Consider the following 26,307-nt stretch of genomic DNA (forward strand, 5'->3'; position numbering starts at 1 on the left):
CTTTTTTATAAGGTAGTAAAAAAAAAAAGAAGATAAGTACAAAAGGGTAGTGAAATTATGTGCTGGAAGATATAACTGATATAATTTTTAGCACCAACATGTAATGATAAAATTGACTTTCAGCAGTCATTAAAATTGAAATTATTTATTTCTCATCAATAATTTTCGTGTGAAAAATATTTTATGAATATGTTTGTGAAAAGGATTAGTGGTTTAACTATGAACTTAAGTGTTAAATAATACTGTAAAGCTAGGAAATATCTAATTCCTGTTAATGGCATAATAGCAATATGAAATGAAATATTTTATGAAATTCGTCCAACGGTCCTAACATGTTTCTGACTTACAAGTAGCTCAGAACAGAAAAAAAAACTTACACTTTCCATTTTATTTTTAAAACTCTAATGTGTCTGATTAATTTTTAGTATGAAATTCGCCAAACCGTCCTGACATGTTTTGGAAAACTTTGCCAGCGTTGGACTGATGAAGGAATTCCACCAGTGCTGTATGACGCAAATTTTAAATTGGATTGGATCAAGAACAAAATCCTGCATCGATATTATGGAGAAAGTGTACAAGAGAAGTAAGTCATGAATATCAGCAAATCATTTAAAATGTTTTATTTTAAATGGTCAATAAATGAATATCTAAAGAAACAAACAAACATTTATCGACCTTGGGACCAGAATAACTTAACAATATAGTTGAAAAAATAGTTATTTTGTGAAATATTTTATGCTAAAACAGCTTACAGCTGTATTATTTTCACATCTGAGCCAAAATTATTTTGCTAAATCAAATACATTTTTTCGTCCTAATTTGGATTTTGCTGTATACATTATTTTATGCATAATTATTACTATGTTTAGTTCACAAATTTAAATATTTAAAACTTATTTTGCTTGTTTAGATTAATAAACCATATTTATGTAATTATATTAAAATAGATGATCACATGTAAGCTTTTTAGTCAAAAGTTTAATTTTTCTTTTTAGGCAACTTGTAGAACAGCTTTTTAATCGTTATGTGGTCCCTTACCGGAAACCTGCAGAAGAAAGAATGAAATTATTTTATCAATTATATTGTACGATAGATGAGCCTGCATTGAAGTAAGTGTTTGCTTTTAATTTGATTTTAATCCTTTGATTTTTCTTTATGATAGTATTTAATTGTATTTTTTATTAACATGTGATTGCATTTTTCAAAACTGGATAATAATATGCTGCTTGAACTCAATTTTTGAAATATTGCTGGATATATTTTATTTAATACAGTAGGGAACCGATTATCCGGAACGATCAGGACCATCGCTATTCCGGATAACTGATTTTTCCGGTTTTCTGAATCGCTACAAAAAGCCGTTTGTTTATTGTTTAACAAAAAAATGTTTTTTTGGAAATAATCTTAAAAAGAAGAAAAAATGATGAAGGAATACACTAATGATTATTTCCAAAATGATGGTAAGGTAAACATCTTTCAAAAAAGAAAAAAAATCCTAAAATCTTATGAGGAAAAAAAATTTTTTTTTTTAAATGGCGCGAAAATTTAGCGAATTTCGTTCCGGTTTTTTGGTTTTCCGGTTTTCTGATTTCCGGATAACGGGTTCTGTACTGTATTATGATGTTTAACTACACATATTGTGGTGTGATAGAATCTTATTGATTTGCTATTTGTGACACCTTCTATTATTGTTTAAACTCAGTCATTATTAACGCATTAATTAATAATTTTGTTTTATAATTAGCTAAACTTTCTATTATATTTAGACTTTCGTTAAATTATAATTATTTTAAAGAATTTAAGAAAACTTTTTTTTACAGGGCTTTAGCTGAAATGATCAAGACAAGAAATGTGTAAGTGTAAAAATTTTTATTATTTGGTTTGTGAACATTTTATAACTTTCTTATTTTTAAAATCATTTAAGCATTTTAGATTATTCTAAACTTCACTTCTTTTATAAGTTTACAAATATTTTATATAAGTTCTTATCAGTCATACTTGCCTATTTTTGGATAGTTTTGTGAAAGGCATTTAAATGACTATTGTTCAAAGTGTACTTTATTTTAGCTTTATTATAAGCAGGATAATTATTTTTATATTTATTATTTGTCTTTTAATGATTATGTTGATTCAAAAATTGCAATTTTTTCTCTAATTTATTTGAATATTTCACTAAATTAAAACAAATTGCATTTTTCTATCGTAATTATAATCCTAAATTTTATCCCAGGTTGCGCTCTCATGTTAATAAACTTTTAGGAGTAATGAACATGGACAATTATGAAATGAAATGGTATAACGTCTACAAAATTGCTCCAGTGCTATCAGGTAATTTAGTTTCATTTTTTTTTTAAGAAATCTTATTCACAGTTGGTCATAACACTATATCATCCTCAATAAATATTTTAACTTACAATTTTTATCTTTGAGAGTTATTTTAGATTACATATTTACACTTTGAAAATATCAAAGACAAAGATAGGAAATAATTTGAATATGAAAGTTTGTTCTGCATCTAAAACTAATCTAATTCTTAAAGTAAGACATGTTTTTAAAAAGAGGTTTGTTGGCCTTAGCTTATTTAGTCAGGTCTCTGCTTTTTGCTCTGGTTGGTTAAATCCTATAGATTAGAAGAAAAACAAAGTTTTTAATCTCGTGGAAATAAGTATGTGAACAAAAATATGACTTAAATGAATATTGTGAAAATTATTTTAATTTAACACATCACAAATTTATTTATCACATTTGAATATGCTTCGTGTTTAATTGAACGATTGAAAAAGTACCTAAATTTTTTAACCACATTTATTTATTGAATGAATTCTTTGCAATTGTTTCCTTGTTCCAGAATATTTCCTGGAAAAAAAAAATTTTGTTTTAATTTTTTTCTTAGATTTTTTTTGTTTTTAGCTTCAAATACTTTATTTTTAGGTTCAACATTTTGTGCTTTGCAACACATGACTTGGTATAATTTACCTCTCATTAAAATCTTCATGAATCAAATAAAGGCTCAAATATCTGATCACCATTTGATTTTTGGGTGATAAAATAAAAACAGAAATAAAATAAAGATTTTTTTATTACCATTCAAAAATATAAGAAAACAATATTTTAAATACCATAGAAAGAGTGTGAGCCTCAATTACTGCCTAAACTTAGTCTTAGCTACTATGAAGTATCCAAGCTCGTCTCATGCCTAATAAAGATGAGTTGTGACTTACTTTTGGAGACCAAAAAATTTCATTTGAGCCTCGTATTCAGATGGGTTAACAGCTTGATTATGATATTGTGTATATGTGTCAAATAAATGCCTAAATTATTGCCAACGGATTTTTGGTTTGTTAAATTTTAAAAAAAACCACATGTTGTCATTTAAAATTGACTATCACTACCTTAAAAAATCTATTTAACCTCAAGGGCAAAACCCAAAAAGGTTTATGCAAAACTTTATCCTCGGTTAAACGAAAATTTGAATGAAGTTAAGTTTTTTTTTTTTCGCTTTAGATTTTCATGAGTTTGAACCAGTTATAAAAATAGTAAATCTTTTTTTTTCTTTAACGCAATTAAGAAATTCTAAAAAGTTGGTTGTAAGTATATTGCATCTCTATCACTAACCACAGTTAGGTACATCATCACATAAGCACATCTCCATGTAAGCAAATAACAGCTAAATGGTGTTAAAGAAGAAAAAAAATTCTATTTTGTTTATCAAAATCTTCAATGGATAATTTCAACTTCTTTTCTCCTTTGATGTTTCTAATGCAAATTGTTTTTTTGCCTTCCCTTCAATTCATTTTATTATTAAATTTTTTTATTTACGGATGTAAATGTATAGTTGTAAGGAATTCTTTTTTATTTAATAATATTATGCAAAATGGATTTTCCTTTTGCTATTTCATCATTACATAGTTAATCTGTTATATTCTTTACCTCCACTATTTCATCTCTCTATAGCAAAATTTTTCTAATCCTAATTTTATGTTGTAAAAACTTGAAAGAAGAAAAAAGATTTTCTAAAGTACTTGTATTAATATACTTTTCTCATTGTTTACTGTTAACAATTAAGCTATTTTTCATTACAATCTCAAACAGTTATTCATTTTAACTTGATAATTCTTCATGAAAAGTAAAATATAAAATTTTACTAGATTTCTCTATTTATTTACTATAACACTTTCCAATCCTAATTTTGAGAAATTTTTTTTTTAAAAATAAATAACTGGTAAGTTGTTTTATTTTAAAAAATATTTCAAGATAGATAAATTACATTGTATTTTTTAAAAAAAAAATCATAGCTTTTCTCTGTTTAATATTATAGTCTTTGCTAAACTATATAGCAGATGTTTTTTCGTACTAGTCATCTAACATTTATTTTTAGTGTTTTCTAAAGAACCAAATAAAGGAAATGCCTATGCCACTGCCTTTGGTAAACTTTTAGAAAAAAATGCTAGATTAAGTACCCTTATTGGTTCTGTTGCCAATGGAAGCATTTCTTGCTCTGCAGCAGCCATACGTTATGTAAGTATATTCAATTATTGGTGGTTACTGTCATATCACTTTTTTTTATAGTTCTGTACGTTTTAGTTTCAGTCATTTTGTTATTACAATTAATACACTGTAATTCAAAGTGTGTTATAGATCAATTATTTTTATGAGTACCTGATCATTCTACCATTAATTTCATGATAATTATTCCTGATTATCTTATATATCCAAATGTAGGCTGATAAATTTTGGAAGAATTTTTAAAGCTTAATTGAGAGGGTTGGCACATAATCAGATCCTGTTTTGTAAATTTCTTGTGAACATTGGCAACAATAACACTTTTTGTTCAGTTGAACATTAGCTATAGATTGCTAAATACTTAAAAATGGCACATATAAATTCATAAAATAGCAATTGAAAATAAGATCCTAAAAATAACAGTTAGAAAAGGAAGCACATAAAAGTGACGATAAAAAATAAATACAATACAAAAAAGTCTCGGTTAAACGTAAAAGTCAGTAAACTTAGATGGCTTAGTAATGCAAAAGGGAAGTTGAGAAAGTAATCCACAAAGATAGCTTCCTTCCCCTCCCCTTCTCTTTGCTTATGAACTATGGGTAAATTTTCTAAGAAAGCATATTCTTGGCTTATCCACGAATAGGCTTACATTCAGTACTTGTTTTTATTTCCTATAACTAAATTTCGTGTTTACTCTCTTTTTTAAAAAAAGATACTGTTTTTTTTTTAATCAAAGCGGTTATAGTTTCTTGTGCCCTCTCATAAAAGTTATATAGTTCCTGAGAATCAAATTTTAAAAATATCGTAAGTTCAATTTCTCAAGAACTATTCATCTGATATTGCTCAAATTTTGTTACGTAAAATTACATTCTTTAAAATGATGTAAATAATCGTATACCTTACGATTCTGAATTTTTTCAACAATTATTAAATAGAATAATAAGAAATACTACCACCTATATTTTGGGGGTCGAAAATCCGAATTCATCGGAAAAAATTATATATTTATTCAGAGAAGATAAGTTTTTACGTCTGATTTTGTAACTTAAAATATCGCCTGCAGTAATTATCTAGCTTATTTGAGATCACCCCTTCGAACTAAGTTTGAACTCCTGGAATGAGAATAAGATAGATTAGATTAAAATTTATTCAGTGTGGTTAATTTTTAATTTTGTGCACTGTACATTAGACTAAACCCATCAAATTAAGTTGATTTAATGTGATGAATAGATAACACCTTAGTTGAATGAGCAGACTTGTTTTCTTTTACCCTTATTGTTTGCATTCTCAGAATCATTACTCAGGTGTATTGTATTAGAATTTGGAATCAATATGAATCAAATTTATCCTGTACATTTCATACCCATCGAAATCTGAGCAGTGTGTTCTTCATATACTGTGAGTTGAGTTGTTACTTCATATACTGTGATACTGACTTCATATACTAGAGTTTGAGTTGAAGCAATTATTATTTCTAAAGTTGTCAAATGAACTCTTATCTTGCAAGATAAAAATGATCTAATTTATAAAGGAAATCAAACCATGAAAAAGAAAGAAGTGGTATTGTAGTATGGAATTCTCTTGCATATTTTTGAACGATATTAAGAGAAAAATATTCATTTTTTGTCAAATTAAACTGATTTTGTATCTTTCAATTTGTTATTCTATTTTATTTTATTTTTTAGAAAGAAATATTGGAAGAAGTTAAGAATACAGAAAAAACTGAATTAGCGAGTTTTGTTGCCCAAATGATTACACGCATTGTACCTATTATTGACAAAGAGTGCGTAAAACATCTGTTGACTATTGTGGATAATTCATTCCAAGGAGATTGTTCTATTGAAGCTGATTTAGGTTTGGAAAATTCATTTTTGAAAGGATTTGAATTAATAAAAGTAAGTGTGACTGTTTGCTAGAAAATGTTTTTTAAATCATGCATTTTAAAAATTTATAAATGCTTAAATTAGTTTTCTTCTTGAGAATTATTATGTATTCTTTGCTGTTTTTAAGTGCCAAAGTTATATTTAAATAATTTACGCATTTTTGCTTTTATATTCTCCACACATATATAGTTGTTTTTATTTAAAAATATTTACATATATTCTCTATGTGTTCCGTTATCTTCTTATGTGGTACCATCAACTCGGGTGTTTATCTATTGGCCACGCTTATTATTCATTTTGTTTGATGGTCTTAAGTAATAATTTATGCAGTGTTAAAAAATTTGTTGTATGTTCAATATTTATTTCATTTTGTTAGGTTGTCTTAAGTAGTGTTGAATGGTTAGTTATGTATTAAGTATTTAATTACAATAATTTTGTGTTTTTATGAAAATAAGAACTTCGTTACAAAGTAATTTAAATTTATTTTTGATAATTTTAGTAGCTGTAGAAATTTTAAACATGAATAGTGTTATGGTGCCTCATACTTTCAAATCAATTACTGGTGACGGAGCTTGCCTTTTTCAATGCTGAAATATCCCGAACTTATACTTATGGTTGTTTGTGGGATTTAATAGCTGTTGACATATTTTAAATTATTACGAAAATTCAATACTCAAAAAACTTTGAAATTATCTCTTGCCAGATGGCGAAAAAAAATTTGGTTAATGTATTGTTTAAAAGTTAATTAAGGTGTTGAGATAAGAGGAGGGGTTGAAGAACATTTAAATATAGTTGTGCTGTGCGTTCAGCTTGGTTGCCATTAAAGTTAGTATGTTGTACAAGAAACAAATATTTATTGCCCCTATGAATTTATTAATGTACCAGTGAAACCACATATTGTAAACATTGAATTAAGTATTATGTTCGATTGTTTATGTACCATTCATTTTCTTTACTTTGTTTATAAAATTTATATTGTTTGAAATTTTTTTATTGACTACTATAAATTAGCATAAAATAGTGCCAAGTCTATATAGAAACACCAAAACATTATAATACTCCTTAAAATAACATGCTTTACTAGCTTAACTAAAGTTCATTGCCTAATTAATAACAAAATGTCAGCATTTACTTGTTTATTTATGTCATTTTTTCTGAAAGCATTTTATTCACAACTCTCTTTATTGCCTCACAAATACATTATAACAGACCATTTAATTTATGCTATAGCTATCTCCGTGGGCCGTTTAGTAGTTCTGTTTACTTGTGAGTTCTCCGATATTATCTTGTCGCTCACTTGTGTGTGTTTTGATTTCAGATATATTTCTTCATTTCCTATAATGTACTAGGAGATCCAACTGAAATTTGTATTTATTCTGAAATCTTTTCTTAGATGTTATCTTTATCAAATCCTGCTTTGTTTCAAAATGAAGAAACATTCAAACTTCTGATGTCGTATCTTCGTGTTGAGAATGAGGAGGTGACTGTACCAGCCTTACAAATACTCTGCAACATCTGTAAAAATTTAAGTGAAACTTATCCTGCCATTTATGAGTAAGTTTCGCTCATCTTTATCTTCATAAGTATGGTTTATTTAGTAAACTTTATTCTTTGTCTGTTTTGTTTTTCTCTAGGCAACTTTCTCCCATACTGTTACAATATGCAGAATATGGAAAACCTATGCAAGCAAAGCATTCTGTGTTTCTTCTAAATAAAATTGTGCCAGAAAATTCAAGGGCTGAATTTTTTATGACCTTGATGCGAGTATGTGAACTAGTTTGCTTTTCTCTGTGTTTTGTAGAGTATATGCTTTTGTTTGTTTTATAGCAAGTACTATAAACATATGATTCTTCCGCTAATTTGTGGGATTCCGCGAATCTCAATACCATTGATTTTCGGAAATCAGTAATTTATATTCCAGCAAAATTTTCTCACAGTTCCACTAATTTAAATTTTTTTATTTACGCAAAACATTTATACCACCCTTATCGGCAGTTAGCACTACTGATTTTTTGCATATTTCTTAAAATATCGATATTTTTAATAGAATATTATTTATTACAACATGTGAATCTCGAAACTTACGTTTAATTAACCCCTTTTTGATGCGCCCAATTGGTGTAATTATGCCTTAAATATTTTTGGTTTTATCGTCCATCTTTTTTAGTTATTGCAGTGATTTCACTGTTTCTTGATTTTTTTTCTTTTTGATGTGATGATAACTTTCAAAGTGTGAGAGGGAGGAATATGTAAATTTTTTTCAGTCTATATATATATTTTATGTATTAGTGAGAAAAATTTTAGTAAATAAAAATTTCTGTTTTTAAATTTTATGTATCTGTACAAAAAGAAGAAAAAAATTAAGTGCGAAAAAAAACTGCATGTAGGAAAAAAAATTAGATAATTTCATCTTCCAGCTATTGCTAGTAGATGAAATAGTCTATATTATTGTGTTTTGATTATTGTGCTAACAGGGCGGTCATAAAACAGGGAAAATTCAGGAAATTTAACTAAAATACCACATCTGGAATTCTAAGTCAGAAAAATTAATTAATTTGAGTTTCAAGTACCTAAAAATTTAATAATTTTTAAAAAAATGTCTTGTAATAATTTTTTTATTCTGAACTAATGGCAAATATATGTGTTTATAATAATATGTAAACACTTAACTATTTTTTTAACACTTTTACTTTATGTTAACATATTTTATATTTAATAATAAGATGTAGTTGAAATATTAATAATGAAGTTTTTACCTCCAGTTAAGTCAGGAAATATTAATAAAACCAGTCTGAGAAAAGTCAGGGAATTTTTTTTTTCTGTGTATTTGTCATCACCAGTGAAAAAGAATCTATGTACAATTTCTTATTTAACAAAAAAATTACAATTGGTAGTAAATCTTACTAGACTATAATTTCTCCTTTGTTCTACTTTCATATGAATTATGTCTAAATATGTTAAATTAGGTATTCTAGACAGTTACTACCTAAAAATATCTCTATTGAATGGATGTTTTACTAGAAGAAATCAATTATAAAGAAATTGGTATTTTAGAGTTTTAATCAAAGCAGAAGCAATATGACCCATGATTCCCTATCCTCAATTTTTAGAAATAGACTGTTGTTACTCACATTTATCATGAATTTTCTCTTCGCTGTTAAATTAGTCGGAAATAGGTATAAGCAATAACTTCTTAGCTTAATTTAATTAAAAATAATTTCATTTATATGATAAACTTACTGTTCCTAACTGCTAGTGCTTGACACTATTAGAAATATATCAAGTATAATTAATATTTCATAAGGTTTTATGATATTTTTCGATTTCAACTAATTTACTTTGTTTTATGTTTACCGATAGAATGTTAAGATGTAGCATACTCTGTGATATCATTTGGACCAGGTCCGTTTGTAACGCTGTATCAGTTATTCATTTATTTTTTTTTATCAAAATAAAATTTATAAACTCGCACAATAACATCGTACTCAAATACGCCTAATATAGGGTAAGCCTGCAAGCTTATTTATACACAGCCATCAACCAGAAAAGTTGTGAAATTGTGCAGTGTTTCGTTTGGTTAGAGCTTTTTAATTCCGGCCTTATATACAAACTTAAAAATGGCTTGTGGCATTTTGAAATTTTGTTGTTCTAAGAAGTGATTGCTTGAAAATTCTCTTTCAGACTCTACAGATTCATTTTACTCTCAAATCTGAGCATTTTAAAACTGCTTTAGTATCTTCTGGTCATATTGCTCACAACTGGCGTCATTTGTTCCCAAATCCAGAATTCAAAGACATGGTCACCTTCATCGTTTCAACTGTTCTTATGCATGATGGCGTAAGTATCATGCATGGCAGAGTAAGTACTCTGCTTATATTGTTTTTTTTTTTGTTTTTTTTCTTTTCTTTTTTTTTCTTTTGTGAACTTGCATAATAAGTAAAACTTACCAAATACACACACATTTAAAATTTTATCGATTTTAATGATAAGCAGGTTACTCACCTCTTATTTAATCCTAGAATTGTTGAAAAATTGAATGATAAACACTTAAACAAAANTCATGCATGGCAGAGTAAGTACTCTGCTTATATTGTATTTTTTTTCTTTTCTTTTTTTTTCTTTTCTTTTTTTTTTCTTTTGTGAACTTGCATAATAAGTAAAACTTACCAAATACACACACACACATTTAAAATTTTATCGATTTTAATGATAAGCAGGTTACTCACCTCTTATTTAATCCTAGAATTGTTGAAAAATTGAATGATAAACACTTAAGCAAAATGTAATAAAATATTAAACCTTAGAAATTAGAAAAAGTAATGTGTCGAGAGTTGATCTAATTTTCTATATCGCATTTTGTCCATGAAAATAATGAGAAATTTCTAAAAAAAATAAAAAAATTCATATTTCATTGCGCAATTGCCAACTGATTTTTATTTATAATTTTTTATTGCAAATTCTATTTTACTTCGCTAATTTTTTTTCCTTCCAAAAATTTTATGTTTTTTCATTGATATTAAAGACATTCAGTTTAATATTCTTTTATTTTTACCATTTTTTGGCTTTATAAGCGAATGAAATCTATGGAATTGGTATTTTTTATATCAACGCAGATTTTATGTCCCCCAAATTGGCATACAGGTAAAAAATAATTTTCGGCAAGAACCAATTCAAAAATATAACTTTTGTCAAAATATTGTTTTTAACTTTTGTGTAATCAGTGAATTTGCAAGGAATATGCTGTTTAGTAATTTATATCCTATTTGCAGTCTTAAATAATAATAATATTCACTCAAAATATACATTTAAAAGAAAAGAAAAACCACTCTTACCATTGAATGTTTTTCTCCCAAAATTTCAGGATTTTCCCCGAGGTGGTACTGAACTCTGGGGCCCTTATGACAATCTCCCAGATGAATCAAAAGTGAAGGTATATTTTGCTTTATATACTATTTAAAAATACTATTTTACCTTACATTTTTGGCCCACTATACTGATTTGTGATAATTTATATTTGTACTACAGTAAAACTGCTCAATGGTAGTATAAACATCAATTTTTTTTAAATGCATCAACTTTACAATCTCTAAAGCAAACCAAAATTGATAAATTTGTTTTAATGCTGTTATAATTTATTTATTTTGAAAATAAGGAGTACTTAAGTGCTTATTTTTGTGTTTTAAATCAATTTTATTTAAAAATCATTTTAAAACATTAATCTGCATCAGATTTATGTATTGCCATATTTATTTGGTAAGTTAAGCGATTGGTCAAATCATCTTTGTAACACAAAATATCTATATAATGAAAAGCCTCACGCTTCAAGGTTTGCAGTTTAAAGATCTTTTACTGTAGAGTACTATTGAATGTTATATGTTTATTTTTCTGTGTTTTGATGACAAATTCATATTATTTACTATTATTGAATAGTTCAGTAGAAAGAAAAATCATATGGTGGGCATTTTTATAAATAGATTGAAGGTATGAAGTGTATTGTTCGATGGCTTACCGGAAAAGAAAAATTTGTGAAACCCACAATAACTACTTTGAGATGTTTGTCAACATATATTGAAAATGGTGGTGATCTAACTGAGCAAAGACATAACTCGTGAGTATTTATATATGTGTATGATATGTTTAAAAAAAGTATTTTATGTATATTTAATTTTAGCATATGTTAAATGTATGTATTTCTTACTATATATAAAAATCTAATGATGCTGTTGTACTTTTCCATTGTTGTCAATACATTTTTATTAGCTGGAAAATTACGTAGGAACCAATTTTCCCTCATTAATTTTCTTATTGGTTTGGTTGTCATCAGCATAAAATTTATATAAGTCATAAGGTGATTGTTTTGCTATAAATATTTTTGTTTCCCTAATTTAAAGGTTAAAATTAACTGTACTGGGTAAGCCTGTTGGACTCCGTGGAAGCATGTTGAATTTGAAGAAGAGCCTCAGAGCTCATATAAATCTTGTTAGGCTAAATTAAGCCTTACCTATTGAAACGCAGTGCTATAAGCGAAAGCAGAGAGCACGCCACACTTTACGATACTCAATGCTTAACTGTACTGTTATTATGTTTTTGATCTTGTTTGATTTCTCTATAGAGTTTAGGAGGATTGTTTTTATTATTATTAGAATAATGTAATTCTCTGTCACATTTTAAGATTATTTAAATGGATGTCAGATTTTATTAATCGTTTTTTAAATTATAATTTTTTGATGCAAATTACATTAATATATTAAGAATTACAGTTAAAGAGATTCGTTAAGTGATATAGAACTAAACTTTCAGCTTCATGCACAAAGTGAGGAATGCAAAAATTGTATTTAAAATACATCCATCTGTTTGGTAAGCAAAAATATTAAATTACTGTTGTGAACCCACCAAATTTGTTATAACAATATACTTTTAATTTTAAATGTTATTTCAAAAAATGATCACTTAAAAAACTTTTTATGATCGATCTTAATAGTATCATAAGAAAAATTTTTAGATATGAGAAATGGAGGCACAAGCATTCTTTTTAGTACATTTTTAGTTAAATAATTTCAACCGTTTTATGCCAATAAACAGCAATTATTGCAAAGCAATCATGAAGGTTTGTGAACAGGTGGTTTAGCTTCCTAGTAAATGTATGTTAACCTTTTCTATTGTGACAAAGTATAGAAAAAATGTAGTCATATTTTTCTCCCCTCTTTTTAGGCCCATGGAAAACTCATGGTTGAGATTGAGTGCTGCTTGCCGTATGCTTAAACTGTGTCATGTTCCCGATTATGCTGTTGCCCTTAGCCTAAAACAGTTTCAAATCCTTGGTTATGTTTTAAATGTAAGTCTACATTTGTTCTTTATATAATCTTATTCTATTGCTGCGTAGCCTCAGAAAGCCAAACAGCTGAAGGATTTGGAATTTCCGGATTTTTGAAATTTACGAATATCAGATATTTAATTTAAGTCAATAGAATTGTCGAGAATCTATTTTACCATGGTTAAATAGTGGAATTATCTTTAGAAAAGCAGATATTCTTTCCAGAGAGTCGGAAGTGGAAATATTCCTATTCCAGACTTTTCTAAGAGTTTGACTCTGACTTATATTCTATTTTAGAAAAGTATTAATATTAAGTCATTTCTAATTACAAATTATATGTTTCTACTTTTTTTTATGTAGGATTAAAGTAAAAAGCACTTTATTTAAAATTTCATTTTGTAACAATAACATAACAATTTAAAAAAGTAATTTGAAATTGTGGAAAATCATTATTAGAAAAGAATTGCGTATCAATATCAGAAAGTGTTAATTTAAATAATAGTCACAATATTCATGCAAATAGTATTTTTGTATGAATAGTTTTTGTATTATCAACAAATAAAAAATTTCTTTCTTTTAATCCACAGGACTTTGAACTAATCAGAGTAGCATGCATTTTTTAAGCACTAACTTCGCACCCCTGCATCCTTCAGTTTGAAAGTTGTGTGTGTTTCTTTTAAAAGATTTGAGATGGTTGTAATATTTTGAGTTTTTGATATTTGTTTATTTTTAAGTGACGCGTAATTAAGTTTGTAAACAATGTTTATTTTCATAAGAAACAATGTTATAGTATTCTTATTAAAGGTTTATGTGTTAAATCTTATGATTAGGAGATTAATCTTTTTTTATATATTTCTTCAGTTTTGGACATTAGATTTTTGGATATTTTGAATTTTATCTTTTATCCCTTTTAATTATCCATGTATTTCATCAGTTTTTGGTGTCTTTATTAAATGTTTATATTTATTTATTATCTTTTTTTTTTTCAGGATCCATGCCCAGAAGTCTGTGATATCTTTGCCAAAAAGCTGAATAAAGCCTTGTATCTCTTTAAACTACCACTTCAGTTTTTAGCTGTTTTTGCCTTGGGAGGGTTAAATGAAAGAAAGGAGTTTAAAGCCAATATTAAAAACTATCTAACACAAAATATTGAAAAGCGTCGGCAAAAGCTGAGAGAGAAGGCTGTTACTCAAGGTTTGTTGAATTTCTATAGAAATTGAAATAATTCCCTCCAGTTTTTACTTATTAAAATTCCTATGGGTCATATGTAGGGTAAGTGAAAATTAATGCTTTAATTTCACAGGATCAATAGGCAAAATGTAATGAAGGTATTCATTAAAAATCACGCAGAAGTAATATAAGCAAGTTTTGAATGTATTCTTCACAAATATTTGTTATGTGCTCTTTTTGTTATACAGCAGGCATCAAGTCTGCTATATAATTCTTGCCAAACTGTACAGCCTGTTTGTATTGACACTCCCCGTGGCAGAATCGTCGCGACACAGTGACTTTTCTCAGAATGTTACAGAGCTCTTGCCGAAAGATTTTTCTTATGGAAAGTAAAAATTATTGGTTTTCTTTTTAGCAAAAATTTAGAGCAATTTTTCTTTTCTGCAAAATTATATTCAAAAGATGCCGTGCATAGGAAGGGAAAGAAATGCTCACGATACTCATTTGAGAAATAAAAATTTGGTAATGGCTGGCTTTAGCAAGATTTCAAATGCTTATTAAAAAGAAAAACATATACTATTCCAAAATCGCGAAAGTTTAAAAGAAATTTTTATTTCAGAAATCATGTTCTTTCCTTTCATTTTTTTAAAGGACACCATCTTTTACATTTTATGATGGCGAATTGCAGATTTTGTTATAAATTCAAATTTATAGCAAAAGAGGTAATCAATCAATACAATATATTTTCTCCTTTTTTTATAAATTTGGTTGAATAAAATCTATCAAATATTTTTAATATAATATGCATAGGAAAATTCTAAATCGCATAAAATATTATGTAATGTTTTGATCATTTCTTTTTGGCAATTATTGCAACAAATTTTCACTTTTTTTTTTAAATAAGTCCCTGTTCCTTTTATTGCTCAGGTACTATTATTGATTCTCATTATTTTTTTAATACCTATATTATTATGGCACGCAAAGTTCGAATTGCGGATTCAATAAATCACTTTTTAACACGCTAATATCATCATTGATCCATATGGTGTTTCAAGCGTTCCTTCAACAGTTATTGCTAAGAATTTTCNTTTATTTTTTTTTTTTTTTTTTGAAGAAATCCTTGATGATTTTTTTAAACAATTTTATTACACGTGAAACTCTTCGCTTATTTGATGTTTTACTTTTTAAATGCAACAATTTCAATTTTTTATTTTTTTGTTACTTTTCAATGTTATTGCTAGAGCTACCAATTTACATGGGTTTTTAAAATTCCGGGTATTTCTCAGTTAATAAAATTTCTACGTGTAAAATTTGAATCACACATTTAAATAATCACTCTCTGATGCAAATCACAATTTATGTCAATAATATCGTAAATCCATAATGTTTCGATTGTATTTTTGACAGTTATTGATATTGATTTTCAAGTGGTTTTTAAAATTTGACATTTTTAATATGATGTTTATTACAACTGAATCTCGAAACGAAACACGCATTTTAGTAACCCCTTAAAGAGTCTGATTCGCATAATTTCATTGTCAATGTTCTTTTCGATAATTACTGCAACAAATTTCTCAATTTTTAATTAGATTTTTTAATGTGTGAAAAAGGTGAAATGTGAAAAAGGAAACGATTACTGCGTTTTTCTCCTACAAAGAATATTAGAATATTGCCCATACTATTAGAATAAAAGAATATTGCATATTCTATTAAAAAAAATGATATCTAATTCATTTTATCCAAATAGGCTTTTTGTTTGTAAGCAACGCTTTTGCTACTTTAAATTAGTAACGTGTATTTGTTATCATTCAAAGTTTCTTGCAGAAAAATATTAGTGCTGGAGTGGTTTGTAGCAGAAAGCTCTAAAAAATTCTGCTACAAGGTTGACACTGGTGTTATAACAGCTATGATAGGGGCTTTCAAATCAGTCATGATCGTTGGACCTGATAGCACATATGTGCAATCATGTACAAACTATCGCAGGAAAAAGTCGCGAGAGAGAAGGGAGAATCGTGATAGCTAAGACAAAGATGTATTGTCTGTGATTGATAGATATGCAACCAATCCAATATCATGGAACGTGTTATTGAGACCAATGCTTTTCTTCCCTTTTTATTTTTGCAGAAACTCTGATGACAATTTCATTTCCAGGGCCATATATAAGTGACTATTCAAAACCTGCATGGATAAAATCTTTTCATAAATAATTTTTAGGATACTAATGATACACACCTGAATGTATGATAACATTAAAATTAAGGTTGTATCTAATTTTAAATTTCAAAATTCAATACTTATCTAAAAGATTTTTGGACTTTTTTAAATCTGATTTTTTTTTCTTTGGTTTTTATTCCATACCAAATATTACCTAAATCATTTAAATCAAGTAGAAAGAAATTGTTATCTATTAAAAAAGTATTGGTTTAGTTAGCAATTTCAAACAATTTAGGAAATTTTCATATGTATCATTTATAAATTTTAAATATATATTTTCATTTAATTATTGTCTATCTAAAAAGAAAATCTGAAAAATTATATACTTTTTTAGCTGATAATTTATCCTACCTGCCAGAATACACCCTTCCATATGCTATCCATTTATTAGCCCATGCTCCATTCTTCGGGGATTATAGCTGCATCTCTTCTTTAAAAAAAATTAGGAAGTAAGTATTTATTTATGAAGTCTTGACATTTTTGATGTTAGCTAAAATAGTTTTCAATTTACGAAATAAGTTAGTCTTTTTCTATATTAACCCTTTTATCTGTGAACTAAAAATAATTGATAAATTTATGTGTTCAAATAGACTTCAATCAATGTATTCATATTTATTCTCAAGTCTTGGTATTGAGCCTCATTACCTTAATGGGAATTACAATTCTTGATTTGATATTTACCTTTCTTTTTTATCACATTTTCTTCAATATCTTGCTATTGAATTCTGTAACAGAATTCAAATTGTATTAGTTTAAAATTTAAAAAAATTACCATTATTTTTATTTTTAAATTTAATTTAAGTTGCCTGCAAATGTTTATGGAGTGTTTGATTGCTAAAAATGAAGGCTACAGTTTTGCATTTTTCAAGAGACTTGTTGAAAACATAAAACAAACTAAGGATAAACAAGATCCAGAAGATGAAGATACAAATTTGGTAAGTGGATTAATTTAAAAATTATTTGATATTCATTTTCTATTAATATTTTTTTATATAACACGCATTATCAAATTTAAATAAATGCATAATCTGTATTCTTTTGCTGCCATTTTTGACTTACAGTTGGAAGGCACATTAATTCCAGTATTCTTATAGCAGGGCTCATAGCTGTCCTAATTTTTTGATTAAAAAATGTTTTAACTTATTTGTCCTGATATTCCTGATTTTAATGTGGGTTCAGTCCTTCTTGTTTTCTATAAATTCAAATGTGCATTTTGAAATAATCAAATTAGAAATCAAAAGAATCGAAAAATTAGAAATTTTAATCCAACATCTTTTTTTAACTTATAATGCAGGGCTGCCATTGGAGACTAAAAAGGCGACTAAAATGACTATTTTAAAGCAATATAGCAATAAAGCTATTTTAGTAGAAATATGGGTAAAAACAACTCATTTGCAATGATTTTCGTAAAATCGGCGACTTTTTTAAGCCAATCGACTAAAATGAAGAATAGCTTCAGGAGTTCCCCCCTTCCCCCACTTTCGTCTTATCCTAACTTTATTATTTCTCACTGTTTGATGTCAAAAGCATGACAAACATATTTAACCTATCAGACTGATGGAATTGGAATTCGCACTACGTGAATGCTCCTCCTGCTGCTTCAGAAAGCTAATGTAATATCTCTGAGGATTAAGTTTTCCCCCCTCTTTTAATTTGAACTAAGTAGCAAAATTAGAGAAATTGTCTTTAATTACACAAAATGTGTTGTTAATTTTTTTAGAGCTATTTAGAATAGAAAAAAAGGTACATGGAGATATTCGTTTTGTCGAGTTGTGATCATAATTTTTTTGATAAGCATAAAAATTTGGAAATATGTCAGTTATGAAAAATAAACAAAATAAAACGGAATTAAATTGCAATATTTATTATTATTTTTTTTTTAATGTCTAAACTAAGCAGCTGCAAATTAGAACCAGGAAAGGAAATTCAAGTTTCAAATTCAACTGTTCTGTAACAGATAAAAATAAAACTCCCTGTTTTTATGCTTAGTGTGAAAGAATATATTGTTGGCAAATCCACAAATAAATGTACATTTTTTATAAAATATGAGTATCTAACTGCCTGTTATTTGAATTTTATGCTACTACAGCACAAATAATTTAAATTATGTTAGAGGAGGATATGATGTTAGCAACTATTTTATATGTCTTGGAGACTATTTATGAGACTTTTTTTCATATATGATGCAACTAAAGCAACTATTTTTCTTGTTTTCATCCAGTGGCAGCCCTGATAATGCTATTAAAAATTGCAATATTCAATAGTTCAAACTTAGGGACTGTCCACTAATAATATACATGGTTCTGGTTTATGACCTGACTTGCAGAATTCGTTGAAACTTTTGGGGATCTAGTTATTTTAAGAGAGAGAAAAAAATTTAACTAACAATTTTGCATTTGCAGTGACAAATTCAAGAAGCATCTACTTTTTTTTTTTATTTTCAGCAAATGCAGTAACAAACCTTGTTGGATGAAATTTTGTAGTTTCCTATTTATTGAATAGTTTCTTTTATCTAATTTTAAAATTTATTGATCCTAATCGACAATGCAGTAATCTTAGAAATCTTAACTGATGAATTGAGGGATTATTCCCTTAATTACTTTTATACAAAACTGTAAGGCAGCATTTTCACTGTGTTTTCATTTTGACATTATTGATATCCCACATTAAAATTTTACTTGATTAAGGAAGTCTTGAACTTTAATTAAATATTGGTATTAGAACTCACACAAATTCTGTTCTTGTTGTGAAAAATCTTGAATTGTTTTTGTATTGCATATAAAATACTGCTGTACTTTGAAATTCTAGGTTATTAATAACTATTATATATATACAATATCTTTTGTAGCAAACAGTTTTACCTTTTATTTTTAGAATGATGAATATTTTTCAGAGTTCTCTCTGGGAATAAAAAAGGGCATTTTGAGTTTTGGAAGAGCACTCACTTAACATCGTAAAAATTTATAAAAATGTGTAATACTATCTAATAACTGAATTTGATCCTCAATAATTTTCAAAAAGTAATTCTCACTCATTATCAAAATATGAGAAGAATTTGTAGTTTATAAAATATAATTAAAGACATGCTAAAAGATAATCTCAGTGTATAATTTTTTTTCAAAAAAAGTAAACTAAGAATTGATAAACAACTTGAAAGCTTTTTGCTATAATTTAAGCTGAAAACTATGAGAAAACAAACATTTAAATTTTCATTTTAAAAAAAAGGTACTTTTTTAAAATAATAATAATTTTAAACTCCAGAAAAAAAGTTGAACCAGTTGAGAATTACCCTAGAGAATAGTTGATCAAGAATTGAGCCAGTTGAGAATAAAGTAAATATTTGTAATAGTTGTCAAAATTAAACCTATAAACACAGATAATTATACTAGTGTGGAATTATTATTTAAACTGTGAATAAATTTTTTTTAACCCATTTTAGGCCGAGGATAAGAATTTTATAAAATGTATTATTTTCATTGAAATATGTTTAATTACATTCATTAAGACAAGAAATAAGTTTCCTGCTTGAAAAATAATATTTTATTTAAGAAATAAAATGATGCATATTCGCACCATTGGCCAGATCAATGAACAATTCGTTTAGTTCAACGCTTATATTTTTAATGGAAACGTTCGAAACATTTTGAATGCGAATGATCCTTGCATTTGATGCATAAATTAGTCGTGTGGTTTTTGCGCACTTTACATCGTCTGTTGGTTTTTATTTTCCATGCCCATTTATTGTATATCCGATTCTATCAGTCTGTACTTCTATTAGTAGAGCTGTGGATGATGGGCAACCTTTGTTTGAATGGGTAACACGTAATGAACTTTCACCAAATGGATTGTTCTTGGATTTAGATTTTAATTAGAAAATAACTATATAAGATCTAAGTGATAGTTTTGAGCTAATTGAAATTCTATGTAGCTTCTGGAAATTTACTATAACGCTATCAATGATGTTTAGAAATAATGGTCACCACCATTTCTAACCTTGAATCTTGATGCGGTATTCAGCTATGGCATTGTCATGTAGGTCTACACCTCCCATATGCTTATTCTAATCCGAAATAACGTTGAGTTGCGAAATCACAACTTCTTTTCTTGAGCCGCAATGGCTCAAGGGATAGAGCATTCGCCTGCCAATGAGGCAAACCGAGTTCGAATCCCGGTGATGGCGGGTTGATATGAATCCTCATCCAGCTGGCACTGACCACAGTGCTGGCGAAATATCCTCAGTGGTAGATGAATCATGGGTTAGAGTCCCTTTGCAGTCAGGCTAACCGTGGGAGATTCTCGTGGTCTTAATCTCCATGTAACACAAATACGGGTTAGTTCCATCAATAAGTCCTCCCTGAAGACAAATTTCTCTCAATATTTGATCCAGGAACTCTCTTGTCTTCTGGGTTGGGTTCAAAATTACAAGGCTACAGAGTTGAACATTAGAAGTCGTAAGCCCGAAAATTGGGTCAGCTGTTCAATGTTCAACAACGGTTATAAAAAAATTTTTAAAAAAACACTTTTATTTTCTTTGCAACTGTATCGTTTGGCAATGGGTAAAATGGTATCGTTATTAGTACAATTGTTAACACGGCATTGTCATTCCATTTTATTATGAGATTTTTGCAAACTGTGCCAGATGCAAAGAAACCCTTTTCTTTCAAAATTTCAAATAAACTATAGAAAGAGAAAAAGTTATCAAAACTTAAATTTTTCCATCTCAGGTATTGAAACAACTCTAAGTAACTTCAGAGCAACGATTGTTCCTTATGGCATATTTTGTTGAACACTGTTAGCCTCAGCACAATAAAACTTTGATAAAAATAAAAACTTAACAAATAAACTTGATAAAACTCTGAATATGCAACAAAACTTCAATAAAACTCTGAAACCTGGCATAAAAAGTGGGTTTTCATAAAAGGTAGTATTTTTAAAGGATAGTAGCTTATTTTTACAAAGAGGGGCGTGTTTGCAGGTATCTACCCTTCTAAAAATGCTTAAGAAAAGCACTGAATTTTTTAAAGCATGAAAAAATTTTACCCTTCAAAGTAATTGTAACTTGACTAATATGTCTAGAAAGCACCTTTATGTAAAATGTTTTGTAGTTCAACAAAAAAGAAATAATTTTGTATTCATTAAGGTACATTATTAATCCTTTTTCTCAATTTTTAGATTTTGTTTCACTTTTTTGTTCACTGACTGTTTAATTTGGTTCCTAATTTTAGAGGCTGTATGCTGTTTGTGATTTGGCTTTAAACATAATTATGTCCCAGAAAAACTATATTCTAAAAGACTTCCCAGCAGAGCCAGTTCTTAATAAAAGATTCTTTACTGATCCAGATCTAGTAAGCTCGTTTTAATTCTTTAATACTTCATTTAGTAATTATTTGATCATTTTTTTGTTATAGTTAAAATTTGATTCTTATATAAGGATATGATCCAATTATGCCTGTCAAGTTTACCTCTGTTATCAAGAACAGAATTAATCAAAGATGTATATGGAAAAGAAAATTTATTATCTAAAAATTTTAATAGATAAAATTTGTCAATAAAAACATGGAATAGTTAGAAATGAAATCAAAGCTTTTTTTTCCTTCTTTTTTTTTTTTTGACAAAACCATGAAAAATTCTGTAACCTTTTTAGAAAAAACATTTCAGAAAACATTCTGCTAGAAAAAACCTTTCTTAAATTATTCTATTTATAATCATTCTATTATTTTTAACACACATGCGCGTTTATCCAAAAATTGCGCAAATTAAATAAAATTTTTCTCATATAATCTTTACTTCCAAAAATATTTCGAAAAAGAGTTATTATACTAAGACAAACTCTAAAATTTTGGGGAAATTTTGATCCGAAGAAAACTTTGTTCTGGGGAAATATTAGACTCTGATATGCCTGCTTATAATGTATATGAATGTTTCTAATAAATCTGAGCTATAATATAATGCCTGATAAGTAAACTAATCATAGTTTACAAAAAAATATAAATGTTTGTTTTTACGAGTTAATAAGTTTTTCAATCAATCAATACTAGCAATATATAGTACAGTTATTAGAATAAATTTACTAATCACATGTTATTTTATAATAGTTTCAGTATCTCTACATTCTAGTTATGCATCTGAGCATCAATCGAAAGAATATTTTCAAATTTCAGTCTTGTTCATTAAAAAAGAAAAACTGAAAAATAAGTTTTGTAATCACATGTTTCGGAGAAAGGATGGGTTGAAATAATAATAAATGGAAATTGATTTTACATCTAATAAATAAGATGATAGTGAAGTGCTTTTTATAAGATGATTGTTTTTGTATTTTTATTTTCAACAATTAAAAAAAATTAACGAATTGGATAAATTGCATTTTTACACATTTTTATTTATGATTATTTAATATTTTCCACAACAAAGTTTAGGTTTTTGACAGTGATTGTCAAAGCAAAGAGAGTTTAATGTTAAAATAATTCAAGAACATAATTGATTCGTCACTTGTAATTTTATATGTATGTTTATAAATACTTAATACTTATAATGACTAATAATTATCCTTGCACCAAAATTTTGGGGTTTTGACAAATGTCAAAAACAATTTCCAATAAGGTTTTTTGACACAACAGTTAAATCTGAATAAAACCATCCATTTTCAAGAACTTGCCAACCCTTAAACTAGAATATTAATTTTCACAAAATATTCTTTGTTAAACAATTTCTCATTTTCTGGAATAGAGTTATGTTTTCATTTCAGTTACACAATTAACTAAGTTGGTAATATTTGTTTTTAAAAATTTGATCTTAATCGCAAGTAAAATGCATGCTTGCTACATGGGGCAGATATGACTCAATATATTAACCATTAATTTTTTTTAAAGTTTTCCTGTTCTTGGACAAATTTCTATATACTGTAATTTACATATTTATGTATAATAAAGTATATGCTGTTTTTTATTTTTACTCCCCCCATTAGTACCCTCTATAACTACAGCTACGTGAAGTATCTTCTATAGACGCTATGTTATTTTAACACCCATTGAAACTGAACCATTCATTCCAACATAGTGACTAAAAATTTGCTTAATTCCTAGAAAATCACCCCAACATTTTTGTGCTTTCAAAGCTAAAATGAGTCAATGGATAAATAAAGTCTTGAGAAAACTATTCAAACCACTATTTATTTTGATGAAACGTGAAATATCTCTATAATTGATGAAAGAGTTACAGGACCACTTGCTCTTAACTTAAGAGGTCTTGAGCGTAGTCTACAATGTAAGATTAATAAATCATGAAAAGGGGCTGTTATGCACAATTTTTTAGTATTTGCACGTAGTTACCTTATATGGTATTGTAATATATTAAAAAAAATTATGCAAAAATCTTTTTTATTTTTTAAACATTTTTATCTATTGTATCGTGAAATACTAATTAAATACCCAATCATTTTGACACTGAGTGCCCAGTTTCTAAAATACCATTTACAATTGTTACAATTCTAATGTGTGATATGATGTTGGTTGAATATATTGATGGTTGTAATTAAAGGAAATATAAAAAAGACTAAAAAGAGCTGTTTATTCACTGTTGATTTCTTATCCTAATTTGTTAAAAATTTCTGAGGGAGTTTTTGATGAAGTTGGAATTCTAGTTCAGTCTAATATAAAAGTTCAAAATTATCTTGTTTATAAGACGTTTGTGCCTACTGTTGATATTGCTATTAATGTGTTCTGAATTATTTAATGTGTCATTTCTTTTTCTTATATAGAGCTACAGCAATATGAGAACGTATTTACCACCTGAATTTCTTCAAGAACAACCGGTGGTAAGCAGAGCTTTGTTGAAATACTATTAAGTTTTAGTGTCAATTTTTTCTGAAAGTTATCATTGGAATTATTGATCTGAGAACAGTCATTGAAATTATTATGTAGTGAATTTGTATTTCAACTGTCAATTATTACTTTAAGTTAAATACATTTGCAGACCTGCCAATTTGTATGATATTTCACTCGATAGTACGACTGTATGGGCAAGCTTTAAAATCGTACGGTTGCGTATTTATTTATTGTTCTTAAGTTTTTTCTTAAGAATAAAAAAAATTAAATTAACAGCCTGCTTATTAAAATCATGAATTCAAAAGTTTACAAGATTTTAAGTGCCAGTTATGAAACTCATCACAAAAAAACGACTCCCTGTTAGTTGTAATCGGGTTGGTTTTGAGAGCCAATTACGTTAAGCGAAAAAAATCGTTAACCAATGAGAGTGGGTATGCTCCTCGGCGAAATGAGCCAGTGGGAACTCTGATGTAGGAGATCATGTGACCGGTAATCATGGACTAGATTAAGAGCACATTTTGGCAACGGTTATGTTTGTGTTTACCATATGGTGCACATGGATTGCAGCGTGATTTTTTTATTTGTAATAATGCCACCTAAAGTTTACAATCAGATATTTTTAGAATCTTATTCTAAAAGCTTTCCTTGCATAATTAAGTCCAACAATTTGCAGCACTATGCCTTTTGTAATGTTTGCGAACTAGATTTTAAAATAGCACATGTCGTTAAAAGCGGTATAAATGATCATATACACACGAAGAGACATAAGGATTTAGCGGAATGTGTTAATAAAAATGAAAGGTTTACTAAGTATTTTGCGTCTGGAACTGATGACAATGTAATATGGGCCGAAGAGTATTTTACGTCGTTCATTGTAGAACACATTCTACCTATTAGTGTCGCAGATCATGCTGACCCATTGTTTAGGAAAAAGTTCCCTAAAAGCGATGTTGCAAAAGAACAATGGTGCAGGACGAACAAAAACTGCTGCTATTGTGTCAAAAATAGCAGACTTTAAAAATGCTTCAATTGTTGAATCTCTTCAGAAACAAATGTTGATGCTGATGGCAGCAACGATACAGGTGCACAACTTTATCCTATCGTTGTGTCTTACTTCGACACCAAGGCTGGCGAAGTCAAGGTAACGCTGCTTGCCGTGCCGACTTTGGATTCAAGCTCTACAGGACAGAACATTGGTAATTTGGTGTTAAATACTTTAAAATCAAAAAATATTCCTTTGGAAAATTGTTTGGCACTTAGCTGCGATAATGCTCCGGTGATGGTTGGCTCAAAGAATGGTGTCGCTGCTGTAATTAAAACAGCAAATCGAGAAATTTTTGTTGTTGGCTGTCCTTGCCATTTAGTACACATTGCTGCTGAAAGAGGGGCTGCTGTGTTACCTGTATCAGTTACTGATGTTTTGGTTGATATTTTTTTTTTTATTTAGAGAAGAGTGCTAAAAAGAAACTTGAACTCCAAACTTTTATTTGATGTTGATGCACATAAAATTTTGAAACATAGTTGCACAAGATGGCTCTCATAGTTGCATAGATGGTAGATGCTTAAAGAGAACAATGGGAACTCCTGGAACAATGGGATCCTCTGTGTAGTTTTTATAAGGATCAAATAAGTCGAAAGAGCAAATGCAATAGTCTTAATGACTATTCCATACCTTTAAAAAAATCGGCAAATGACAACAAAGTGAAGAATGAACATATTTCTAAGAAGAAAAGACCTTTAGAAATAGAAAAATCTGTGAAGAAATTGAAGATAAGTAATTGCTCAAATAGTTCTTTGAAAACTTCTGAATGAGAATCAGAAATGGAAAAGCCTGCAAAGAAATTAAAAGCAGGTAATTGTTCCAAAAGTTCCTTAACAAAATCTTCTAAACAGGAATCAA

At 28.0% G+C, this 26,307-nt stretch overlaps 1 protein-coding gene across 1 annotated transcript in view; it reads left to right on the plus strand.

Moving 5' to 3' along the window:
• Nucleotides 1–26,307, plus strand: part of LOC107454758 (sister chromatid cohesion protein PDS5 homolog A) — a 62,766-nt gene that overhangs the window by 15,239 nt on the left and 21,220 nt on the right. The window contains exons 12-28 of the mRNA XM_043040559.2: nucleotides 426–583; nucleotides 996–1,109; nucleotides 1,821–1,853; nucleotides 2,231–2,328; nucleotides 4,379–4,518; nucleotides 6,189–6,398; nucleotides 7,780–7,940; nucleotides 8,021–8,150; nucleotides 10,068–10,244; nucleotides 11,248–11,316; nucleotides 11,861–11,994; nucleotides 13,098–13,221; nucleotides 14,190–14,394; nucleotides 16,919–17,033; nucleotides 17,387–17,519; nucleotides 21,810–21,929; nucleotides 24,341–24,397. Of these exons, the coding sequence (XP_042896493.1) occupies nucleotides 426–583; nucleotides 996–1,109; nucleotides 1,821–1,853; nucleotides 2,231–2,328; nucleotides 4,379–4,518; nucleotides 6,189–6,398; nucleotides 7,780–7,940; nucleotides 8,021–8,150; nucleotides 10,068–10,244; nucleotides 11,248–11,316; nucleotides 11,861–11,994; nucleotides 13,098–13,221; nucleotides 14,190–14,394; nucleotides 16,919–17,033; nucleotides 17,387–17,519; nucleotides 21,810–21,929; nucleotides 24,341–24,397 (2,178 nt within the window). The remainder of the gene's footprint in view (nucleotides 1–425; nucleotides 584–995; nucleotides 1,110–1,820; nucleotides 1,854–2,230; nucleotides 2,329–4,378; nucleotides 4,519–6,188; nucleotides 6,399–7,779; nucleotides 7,941–8,020; nucleotides 8,151–10,067; nucleotides 10,245–11,247; nucleotides 11,317–11,860; nucleotides 11,995–13,097; nucleotides 13,222–14,189; nucleotides 14,395–16,918; nucleotides 17,034–17,386; nucleotides 17,520–21,809; nucleotides 21,930–24,340; nucleotides 24,398–26,307) is intronic.

The sequence above is a fragment of the Parasteatoda tepidariorum genome, chromosome 3 (genome assembly GCF_043381705.1).
Source record: "Parasteatoda tepidariorum isolate YZ-2023 chromosome 3, CAS_Ptep_4.0, whole genome shotgun sequence".
In the NCBI taxonomy this organism is placed as follows: domain Eukaryota; kingdom Metazoa; phylum Arthropoda; class Arachnida; order Araneae; family Theridiidae; genus Parasteatoda; species Parasteatoda tepidariorum.